At 41.9% G+C, this 12032-nt stretch overlaps 1 protein-coding gene across 3 annotated transcripts; it reads left to right on the plus strand.

Annotated features, from left to right (window-relative positions):
• Positions 1-63: 63 nt before the first annotated feature.
• On the plus strand, positions 64-11784 carry Krcc1 (lysine rich coiled-coil 1). 3 transcript variants are annotated; one of them, XM_023702942.1, is made up of 3 exons: positions 64-124; positions 7513-7616; positions 11115-11784. In XM_023702942.1, the coding sequence occupies exons 2-3, from the start codon at positions 7612-7614 to the stop codon at positions 11782-11784; spliced, it is 675 nt and encodes a 224-aa protein (XP_023558710.1). In that variant the 5' UTR covers positions 64-124; positions 7513-7611. The 3 variants fall into 3 exon arrangements, with proteins under 3 accessions (XP_023558710.1, XP_023558711.1, XP_004648939.2); XM_023702943.1 differs by lacking the exon at positions 64-124 and adding an exon at positions 3441-3589; XM_004648882.3 differs by lacking the exon at positions 64-124 and adding an exon at positions 8739-8851.
• Positions 11785-12032: the final 248 nt, after the last annotated feature.

The following is a 12032-nucleotide window of genomic DNA, read 5'->3' on the forward strand; positions in this document are numbered from 1 at the left end:
GCCGCCCCGCCCCGCGTGTGCGCAATGGCCGCCCGGGGCGCGGCCGGCGTCTCCGGAGCGCGGCGCCCGGCTCCCCGTGGAGGACGAGGGGACGCCGCGGACCAGAGAGAGGCGGCCAGGCAGGGTCTGCGCCCCTGGGACGTCAGGGAAGGGAGAGGGGGGCGGGTAAACGAACCCCGGAAATCGAAGGGGCACGTAGAGAAGCGGCCAGGCCGTGGGAGTGAAATTGAGCATCCCGATTTCTCGGGAGGATGTTTAGAAATGGAGTTAGGAGCCGGGGAGCGGGGGTCTTCTAGGCAGCAGTTCGGGAGCTAGAGTTCCAAATTTCCCGGAGAAGAGGGGTGAAGTTTGGGGAATCACTTTAGAGTTTTCCTTGAGCCCCCTTCCCTTACAGCGGATTGAACCCAGGGCCTTTTCACTGAGCTACATCCCTAGCCTTTTTTTTTTTTTTTTTTTTTTTTGAGATAGTCTTGCTAAATTGCCCAAGCCGGGCTCCACTTGGCGATCCTCCTGTCTCAGCCTCCCAGAGTTTTGAGACCACAGGGTGGCGTCTTTCTCAAACTTTTTGAGGCTGATACTGTAAGATGTTACTAAGATTACAAGCCCATCTTAATAGTGGTCTGAGTTTTAATGTGTATCTACCAGGAATAGAAATAAAAATATTTTTAGATGTTAGAAAGTGAAAACTATTTCTTCACTACAAACAGTGGGGGAGAAAAGTTGAACTTTTTTCGTATTTGTTCAGAGGTGACTGGGACTTTGAAAGGAGAATGCGTAAGGACCGGAGCTGAATAATCACAGAGGGTTAGTCACTGCTGAGGCAAGTAGGCCAGCTGTCTGCTGGTGCTGGCGAGGAATTAATCTAGTTAAGCTCCCACAAAGCCAGGAGACAGGCCCGCCCCTCCTTGGGAAATAATTGCTGAAAGACCTGGGAAAGAAGGCTGGGGTGTGGCGACATGGTAGCACTCACACTAGACCCTGGGTTCTGTCCCAGCACCAAAAAGAAAAACAGCACATAGGAGAGAGATGTACAGTTAAGCCCATTTGAGTCAGTGCTTTCTAAAACAGGTCATCAGTGGACATGTAGGTTAGTGGTAGAGTTCTCTTACTTAGCATGCATGGCATTTTAGTACCCAGCACAAAAAAAAAATAGGTGAGGCAATGTAGCTGGGTGTGGCAACCACCTGTAATCCCAGCACTTGGGAGGCTGAGGCAGGAGGATCATGGCAAGTTCAAAACCAGCCTGGCTACATAGTGAATTAATTCAAGACCAGCCTGAGCCACATAGGGAGACCCTGCCTTCGGGGAAAAAAAAAAAAAAGAAAAGGCAAGATCAGGAGCCTGTCATCACGTGTTGGCTAAAACTAAATTCTTCGGAGTGCCCAGAGTTTTTCCAAACCAGAATTCTAAGTAGGAGGGGAGTTGATTGGTTATCCCCGAGACCTGGTCATAGACTGCTGGAGGTCATGGTTCAGTTTTGGTTCAGTCTCTTTGTTCAGACTTGGAGTTTTTACAGTTTTCACCAACACACTTTCCATGACACAGGTGTTCATTGACCATCCCAAGCAAAGAGATGTTTGAGTTCTTAGAAGTACTGTATACCTTCAAACGGTCTGCTTGTTGGGAACTAGCAGATAAGACTTTAAAGTAGTTTTGAAGATAATTTTAGATTATGGCTCTTGATTTCCCTTCAGAAGATCTCAGTAAAACATTCAGACATTTAATTTTACAAACTTGGCTATTTGCTTTGTTTTTGGTTTTTTTGTGAGGTTTTTTGTTTATTTGTATCTGATTTTATCTATAAAGAATGATAGAAGCCACAATATTACAGTGATTTAGATTCCTTTCTCTAGGAGGGAAACCCATAAATGTAATAACCCTATAAAAAAGAATTTCTTGCTGGGGTGTTGGCAGACACCCAACAATCCAAGTACTCTAGGAGACTGAGGCATGAGGTTTACAAGTTCCAGCCTAGCCTAGACAACTTAGCAAGACCTTGTTTCAGAATAATAAAGGGCTGCTTAGGGGTGTAGTTCTGTGCAAAGGCCCTGGGTTCAGTCCCCAGTCCTACAAAACAAATATAATAAAGTTCATTAGAAACTAGCTGCAATCAGGTGAGTGTCTTCAGTCAGCCTAGAGGATAAATACCATTCACTATCTGAGATTAAAAAATATCTTTTTTTTTTTTCCACTTTTATACCAAACTTCCTGCTCATCACCAAGTATGTCTGAGCAGCTTATAGGTGTCAAGATTACATGGCCACCGGCCCCACCCCTGGGGCACTATAATTCCAGTGTTGGGGAGGCTGAAAACAGGAGGATCACTATGAATCCAAGCTGTGTAGTGAGACCATGTACCAAATACATCAATGAAAAGATTACATGGCCAGATCACAGGAAGATTTGAGAACAGCTCCTCATGGGAAAATAGCTTCTGCCAGACTTGATATTTGGAGGGTTGTTTTTTTGTTTTGTTTTGGGGTTTTTTTGCACTGATTTTGTATGTTGTGCAGAGTTTAAAAGATGGCAGTTTATACAGTGCTAACAATAACTTCTACCGAACTTCAAAGTAGTAAAATGAGAATAGTGAACTTACCAATTTGACTAGTAATAGGTGATCATTTCTCAACAAGCTCTAAGTCTCACACTTCTGGACTTGAGTTTTGTCATCCATTGGGTTGATTATTGGGACTAGTTCAGCGTTCGCAATTAAAGGGAATCTCACACCCAGCCCACCTGGAATGTCTGGAGACATTTTTCCTTGCCACCTCTAGGTAGGGAGGGGCATGTAAGCGAGCACAGGTGCCACAGGCAATTTGGTATAGGCCAGAGATATGTCACAAACATCCTAAAATATGTGGAACAACCACACAGAAACCAAACTAGGAGTGTTCTACCCAAAACGTCGGGAATGTCAAGGTTGAGGAGCCCTAACTGCGCTAACTGCGCGTAGCTCTGAAGCAGCGGCTCTGGCACTCCTGCATTGGTAATTCTCCCCAGTCAGGCTGTACACTAGAAATGCAATTCATGAAACTGCCCTTTCATGGCCATCAGATGACATTCAAAAAGTAATGAAATCTTTTGAGTTACTGTTGGCATTATTTAACAAAATGTAATTGTTACCTAAAAAGTTATTCTATCACTGTATTTCAGGTTAATGTCTTTCTCATTAGCAGTTCAGGTAACTGACTTAGCAAAAGGTAAATATTTGGTATGTTAACACTATTTAAAGCACAATTAGGACTTTCTACTTCTTAATTTTAGGTAGTTATAAAAGCCTTAAATTAGCTGGGCATGATGACACATCCCTGTAACCCCATTACACAGGAGGCTAAAATAGGATGGTCAAAAGTTTGAAGCCAGCCTGAGATACAAGAAGAGAAAAACAATAGCTTGTTACTTAACCAGCATTTTTTTTTTTTTTTGAGATTCCTCCAGAAGTTACCAAAGAAGTGTTATGCTCAGATATATCACATCACAGAGTGTCAGTAGGATCCAGGCATAGTGACGCATGCAGAGTGTCAGTGGGAACCAGGCATAGTGGCACATAATGTAATCCTAGAACTCAAGAGGCTGAACCAGGAAGATGGTGAGTTTTGAGCCATCCTGGACCACGTAGACTGTCTCAAAGAGGGCTGGGGAATGTACCTCAGTAATAGAATGTTTGCCTAAATTGTGTGAAGTTCTAGGTTCAGTCCCCAGTATCACAAAATAAAGGCAAAGGTCTATCCAAGAGTAGTGCTACATGCCTTTGATCCTAGCACTCAGGAGGCTGATGCAGGGGGATCCCTGAGAATCTGATGAGCTATGTAGTGAGTTCAAGGCAGGTGTGAACTACCTATCTAGACCCTGTCTCGAAAAATCCTGAGTGGACCATTAAAACTGCTTGAAAGCCTGAAATGATTGAAAATCGCTTCCCTAATAGCCAAGTCCAAGCTGCTAAGGAGACAAGACAGGCAGGAAGATGGCTTGAGCCTGAGTATTCTGACCAGCCTGGGCAAAATGGTGAGCTCTGCCTGTCTTAATGCAGAAAGGTAATAAGCGGAACATATCACCATAGTCAGTTTGTGTATATTCTGAATTAAAAGGAAGTTCTGAAAACCTCTGTAGTTAATCCTTTTATCTTGCTGACTTTAGAGACAAATGGAAAATACATATTTTAAACAACTCAAATAATTGAGAGATATTACATATTTTAGTTTATCGCATTTTTTTTTTAACTTTCTGGTTTAGAGTTACTACTTTGAGCCCGTATTTTCAAGGAAACTTTTTTATCTTTTAAGATAGGGTATTGCTGTGTAGTCTAGGCTGGTCTTGAACTTAAAGCAGTCCTGCCTCAAACCCAGTGTAAGCAAACTTCTTAACTCTATACACTGACAGCTTATTTTGAAGATATCCAGTGTAACAAATATTTATGGACTTTTTGGTTTGGTGGGGTTTTTTCAGACTAGGTCTCACTACATAGTCCAGGCTGGTCTTAAACTAAACTCACTATGTAACCCTATGTCCTTGAATTTTTGAGCCATCTTCCCTCGATGTCCTGAGAGCTGGCATTATAGACATGCACCACTATGCCTGGTGGCTGTGGAGCTTTTAACTACAAACCCTAACCATTAGGGTTCAGTTTTTAAACCCAACCATTTCCCTAACCCTAACCAAAAACCCTAGCCTTTTCCTAGAACCTATTTAGTATACATCTTTCCCGATTTTTTTTCTATAAAAGTTTAGCTGACACAAGATTGAACTATTACAGGCAGATCCACATGCATCAGCGATATATCCCTATAGCAAAGCTTAACATTTTTCAGAGATGTAGGCAATTGAGAGCCTCAGATGAAGTAGAGAAGTGTCTAGCCCGTGAAAGATGGCTCCTTGCGCAGTTTTCCAATGTCCAACATGTAGCTCTGCCCCAGAAGATTTCTAGGTGAGGCTTACAGGTGCTTGCTACAAGAGATCTTGACTCACCTCTATGCTACCCCAGGAATATGTGGCTTATGTAACATGAGCTGTGCCTAGATTTGGGACCTATTACTGTGAGCAACCCCTAGTTAGTGACTCCTTACTAGGGAAAATTTAGACATGAGGTCTCTTCCTCGGCACAGAGAAGCTCTTGGCTCAGGTCTGGATGTCATCTGTCTTCCCTGTCCCCCAAGAAGGCGGGAAGTGGATCTGAAGCCAGCCATAGTAGCTTCTCACCTATAGTAAATATGTGTATACGTATTTAATTTTTGCTTGCGTGTTTTTTTGAGACAGGTTCTCACTATGTAGTTAAGGCTGGCCTTAAACTCGCTACATAGCTCAGGCTGACCTTGAACTTGAAGCAGTCCTCCTGCCTTGGCTCGCTGAGTGCTGGGATTACAGGTGTGCACCACCATGCCCAGCAATTGCTTGTATATGTTGGGTTTAAACACTAAATTTTTTAATAGATACTTAGCATCCTACAACTTGTCCATTTATTCATCGTGGACACGTTTTCATGCCATTGGGTGTGGTTTTGATTCACTGAGCTGCATAGTCTTGGTGTTATCCAGTTGGCATCTGTTAGTCCATTTTGTGTTGCTGTAACAGTACCACAGCTGGGTGATTTATATAGGAAAGAGATTGTTCCTCACTGTCCTAGAGGCTGGGAACTCCTGAGTGAAGGGACTAGTGTCTGGCAAGAACCTTCCTACATCCCCCTGTGGTGCAAATGTGTGTCCCTCAGCGTAGGCATTAATACATCAATAAAGAGGCTACCCACATACACTGACCACTTCCCATGGACCCCCACCTCCCAACTTTGCTTCATTCGACCTTACAGTTCCAACACGAGCTCTTTGAGGGGCATTCACACCATAGCATCCCAACTTAAAGGTCCATAAGCTTCTATGAAACATTTACTAGGTGTAATAGAGGCACATGCCTATAACCCCCAAACGTTGTACGTTAGGATCACCATGAGTTCAAGGTCAGCCTGGACTATATCGCAAGACAAAAAATAGACATATTACACCTATTGGAACGTCTCTCCCACCACCAACTCGGTACTGGGGGTTGAACCCAGGACCCACACAGAGCTACATCTAGGCCTTTAAAATTTTTTTTAAATTTTGAAACAGGGTCTCACTAAGTTGCCCAGGATGAGTTTGAATGTGTGACCTTCCTACCTCAGCATCTCAGTGTTTACAGGTGCGCACCACCATGGCTAGCTTTTTGAGAACTTCAGATTTAATGGTAGACCTCGAATGTAAATGAAGCATTTTGAGCATGGATTATTTATTATGAAAAAGCTTCATTGAATTTGATAGATAAATATGACTACAGCTTGAGCTTGTGTGAACCTTTTAAATAAAACATGATCACAGTACCAACTATAGAAGAACATTGCCTACTTCAAGTAAGGGAGACCCATTTGTGACTTCTTTGTGATGCTCAAGTGACATTCGTAGCATACAAGTCATCTTTTAGTATCCATAGGGGATTGGTTACCTGCAGATACTAAAATCACAGATGTTGAAGTCCCTTATGTAAAATGAGATGTTTACATATGACCATGTGTTCTCCCACATCAGATCATCTCTCGGTTATTCATAATAATATGCTTTGTAAACATGTCACAGGTTTAGGAAATAATGACAAGGGGGGGAAGCCCACATGTTTAGGACAGGCCCTATTTTCAAATATCAACTGTCAGCAGTTGGTTTTATCCAAGGATGTGGAACCCACAGATACGAAGGGACCTGTGTAAGTAGAATTGGTGACTATCCTAATGTACTGCAAGCTGGGTGTAATAGCACACATTTCATCCCAGCACTCTCGGAGGCTGAAGTAGGAGGATCACAGATCCAGGCCCAACCTGGGCAACTGAGCAACTTAATGAGACCCGGCCTCAAAATAAATGTTAATGAGAAAATGTTCAAATGAGAAGGGGGACAAGAGAGGGGTGAGATAAAGGGAATAAGGAACAAGAAAAAGGGAAAGCTTTTATAAATAGGGCAGGGAGGGGAATGGGAAAAAGCAAGATACATCATGTACAGGTACAAATTCCCTATGATGAATGTGATTATGTGTATCTAAAGATGTATCATGTATCTAGACCAATAAAATCAAAGGCAAAAAGAATTTTAAAAGGGCTGGGAATGTAGCTCGGGAAGATTCTGGGCGATCCTCAGTATCACTGAAAATAAAGTACTGCCTTTTTTGAGATTATTTGCTATAAAACAAAATGGTGTGACTGAATTTTATAGCCAACTTCTATGTATTGGTACCTCAGTCTGTTGCCATAAAGTATTTTCTTGCTGCTGCTACAGTAACTTCCTTTAAAATGGTATTTTCTGAACCAAATAAAAACATTAAACATGGTATAGTAAACATTAGAGGCTTACTACAGGTTTTCATATTGTCATTCTTACTGTAGCATTGTAAGCACTCAGGATATTAGGATTTGAGGTGGTATGTGGAATAATACCACTACATAGTTGAAAATACCTTAAATGTTTAATATGATCTGTCTTCTCTCCATTTGCTCCATAGATACTATAGTGAATGAAGGAAGACTGAATTTACAGGTGCTTCTTCTAAAAGGCATCTGTGGAGTAGTGCTCCAGTTTCAATAATAAAAGATTGTCCATTATGAGGTAGGTTGAAAATGAAAGAAATACATCCTACTGAAGCATTTCAGTGTAGCGAGTAAACCTCATACATGTCATCTTATTTAATCTTTGCAAGAACCCTGTCTGGGAAGACATTGTCCTTTTAATGAATGAGGAGACTGGCAAAGAAAAGACAACTAACTTACATACACTTGGGTGATTAGTATTTAAGCTCAGCTCTTAATAATCTTGAAGCTCATTTTCTTTTCGCCGTGTCTTCTGCTATATCCAGAAAGCCACTATACCCTAAGTTCTTACAGAAAATAAAAAGCCAAGCTTGGTAAGGCACACATAATTCCAGTCCTCTGGAAGGGTAGGGCAGGAGGATCACAAGTTCACACCCTGCTTGGACAGCTTATTGACTGAGATCCTGTCTTAAAATATTAAAAGGCCTAGGGCCATAACTGAGTGTGAAGACACTTTGTTCAATCCCCAGTATGGTACGGGTGGCAGGGAGGAGAGAAGAGAAAGAAAATGAGTGATGTTTTAAAGTTAAAACTGGAAACTACTAGTAGAAATCAAGAGATAGTAAACCCCTGCCTGGAGGCTTCTCTTGCAGTAGTTAAAGATTATAAACATAAACACAGCCATCTTACGCTCATTTCCCGTTTTACAGGCTTAGAATTCTAGAACGCTAGAGGTAAGCAGCAAAACACCTCAGCTAGTCCAGACGTGTCTGACCATGTAAGTGAGGTCAGACTCGCTGTCTGTTCTTTCCCTTTATCTGATTCAGCATCTGTATCATCTTCCCTGTCTAACGGTATCCTAGAAGAGCAATCTAGTGCTCTATATTATAGTCATCTTTTCCCACAGTGTTCTCAATACTCTTCAGTTCTGGGTGACTACTGGCTCTACTAACTGGTACTGTGATATCTGGGATACCAAGTACTAGGCAATGTGCGCACACATGAACAAAGTAAGGCTTCTTTTTCAGGTTTATAGGAAGCAAAATAATAAGATAGATGGATGTTATGAGCTTAAGATAATTTGTCTATGTTATACAGTTAAAAACTTTGAATTAATCTTCATAACAAGACTGCGTGATTTCAGGTGAATGGAAATATTGACAAAAACTAAATTTTGTAATCTCTGCATCATGATTTTTAGCTACCTGATTGTTGCACAGTCTCACTATTTGCGGGTAGTTCATGCTGAAAAACTGAAGCAAGTACTAGATAAATATGATCAGATCTCTCCAGCCAGTCCTCAGCCTGACAGAGGTACGGTTTCCTTCACTTCTTCATGCATGTCTGTATTGTGTGTGCTCTTTGGGACTGTCATCTTTCACTTAGCATAACATCTTCAGGATTTGTGCATGTCCTACTGTATATCAATACTTCATTACTTTTTTAGTGTTAAACAGTATTCTACTCTACGAATGCACCACATTTTGATTCTGTTATATGAATACAGCCACTTAACTGATGGACAGATTGTTTCCACTCTTTACCATGGATAGTATTTGTACCATTGTGTGGTCGTAACACAATTTGGTTCACCCATTCACCCACTGAGTAAAATTTGAGGGTTCTGTCTTTTGGCACTACAAATAAAACTACTAAGAACATTCTTACACAAGTCTTTTGCTAGGTGTGTCTCTTTTCTTTGGGGTAAATACCTAGGCTTGGTACAGGTAGGTCATTTGGTAAGTGTGTAGGTGACTTCTTATCAAACTGCCAAACTGCCAAGTGTTTGTACCATTTTGTGTTCCTGCCAGCAATCTGTGAACCTCCCCCCACCCCCGTGGCACTGCATCCTTCCCAGTGCTAGTGTGTCAGTCTTGATTTCAGTCATTCCTGTGTGTGCATCTCATTTCTCTGTGTGTGTCTCAGTTACTTTCTTCTCATTGCTGAGACAAAATACTTGACAGCCAGAGTTAAAGGAGGGAAGGTTTTTTAGTTCACAGTTGATAGAGGTTTCAGTCCATAATCATCTGGCTCCAAGGCAGAGTGACACATGGCAGAGGGCAGCTGTTCTTGGCAGTGGAAGAAAGCAGAAGCAATAAGAGCCAGAGGGGGAACAAGCCTCTTTCTGCCCCTTTTCTTTTATCCAGACTACTGGGATTAGAGCAGTGCCAATCCAATCAGTGGGCTAATCCAACACTCACCTAGCCTTAATCCCAGCACCCTCATTCCTAGCATTGCACTACGAGTCATTCACAAATTCCAGATTCAGCCACGTCTGAAAAAGCCTGCCCCTCCTGCATCAGGCTGTGGGGGGATAGCTAGACACAAACCAAAGCAGTGTGATACAGTGGTTTTAACTAACACATGATGACTAATGATCTTCATCTTTTCATGTGATTGTGTGTGTGTGTGTGTGTGTGTGTATTACAATTTAATCAAGTGCTTGTTACATTATCATCCTAATCAGAGTTTTCATACTAAAGTTGAAAATCAAATGATTTTCCTAATTCGTCAAATTAGGCCTCAATTAAACTTTTCATCTCAAATCGCCAAGAAAATAGTTGATCATGAGTGACTCTAGAGTCCTACATCAGGCTTGTTTCTGTTAAAGAGAAGGAATATTCATTTCTACATGCATTTCACTGCTGCCTTCTAATATTGGGAGATGAAATAGTCCCTAAGAGTGTGTAGGGTGTTTATCATAGTAAGTACACTTTCTGCTCTGTTAGTATTTATTCAGGATTTAAAGTGGGAGTGAGAGTGTTAGGAACAGTTAGTGGATCCCGCCTTTCCTGCCCATAAAAGAACCAAACAAGCAAAGTTCTGATGCATCTATGATCTTCTGAAACTTTTTTGTATCAGTTTTCCTCCACTTTCTCCTCTATGTCCTCCCTTAATCCTGTCACCAGTACTGTGAGAGAACAAACCAGGTGTTCTAGAATGCTTCCTAACCAATCACAAGTCATAGAACAAAATCCAAATGCTACACAGCAGGTACAAAGCTTCATGTCCCTCATACACTACACCTAAGAGTAGTTTTCAGCTCAGAAAGGAATCATTTCCAGCACTCCCAAACCATTTTACAAAGATCCTTTTATTATTAAGCCTTACAGTACTATAGTCAGGTGAGTGTGGTTTATTTTGTTTAAAGATAAAATTACCTTTTTGTGGTTCTCTTAGAAACCGACATACAGCAAGTTGATTAATCAGAAAAAACTTTTTTTCAGAACTCTAGAAATTACTTAAATATCCAGGTCAGCCCCATCACCACCACAGATGTGCGGTCCTCACTCAGCCTCTGGATGCAGCTCTCCTTTTTAGATCTTCAACACCATCCTCTCTCTCTCCTTTCTGTCCTTTTCCTCCCACTAGAGAAGGGTACACTTACTGAGGAGTGCCCTGCCAAGTGTTTGGTCATGCTGACGCTGCTTTTTAGCATATGTTGTCAGAATAGTTAACTTTATACTGGCATAGGTTTTAATTTGTTTGGGCTGCTTTATATTTGAAGCTTTTTTTACGAGGAGAGGAAATGAAACAAAATAATCTAGTAAGGCTTTTCTTCCCATCTTCCTTACAGAGAATCCCTTTTTGTCAACCTAATGAAGCATTCAAAGTCATATGACTCTTTTCAAGATGAACTTGAAGATTATATTAAAGTGCAGAAAGCCAGAGGCTTAGAGCCAAAGACTTGTTTCAGAAGGATGAGGGAGGACTACTTGGAAAGCTGTGGGTACAGGGAAGAAGTTGATCCCAGGCCCAGGTATAGAATGTTTGATCAAAGACTCCCGTCTGGAACTGTCCAGACTTACCCAAGACCACACAATATTTCACAAACAGAAAACTGGTTACCTCAGTGGTTCCCAGTTCATGACAACAGGCCAAGACTAGAATCTCTGAGCTACTGTCAGTACTGTAGAGACTGTTTCTCTGAAAAACCAGTGCCCCTGAACCTCAGCCAGCAAGCATATAATCACGGTTCAGCCAGCACAGACGCTGGAAGCTCCGAGCATCTCTTCTTGGGAGCCAGGACTGGTGCCCATCCAGCCAGTCATCAGAAAAGGAGGAGGCACCCAGAGAAAGGCAAAGAGAAACCAAAGGAGGAGCGGCCCAAGCATAAGAGGAAAAGAGGTCTGGAGGTGGATTTGGAAGAACATGAGAGCATCCAAAGAAAGAAAACTGAGATAGAAACAGACGCTGCACAGGGTGGTACAGAAAAGCCTAAGCATCGAAAGGAGAGGAAAAGCTGAGAGCTGGCCTCTAAGAAGGAGGACCAGAAGCACAGAAAAGAGAAAAAGGAGCAAGGTGAAGAAAGAACGGAGGAAGAAATGTTTTGGGACCAGTCTATCCTTGGATTTTGAAGCTCTGTGGTTGGTTCTCCTAAGGTTGAAATGGAAAGCATAGCTAAGGAGCTTGGTTTTGTGATAGTCATGTTCCTATCACTCATGTGAACAGGTAGTTGAGTTCTAACAAAGGCCAGGTGAACATGAAGTGCTTA

This window comes from Octodon degus, unplaced genomic scaffold (assembly GCF_000260255.1).
Source record: "Octodon degus isolate 3935 unplaced genomic scaffold, OctDeg1.0 scaffold00162, whole genome shotgun sequence".
Lineage (NCBI taxonomy): Eukaryota > Metazoa > Chordata > Mammalia > Rodentia > Octodontidae > Octodon > Octodon degus.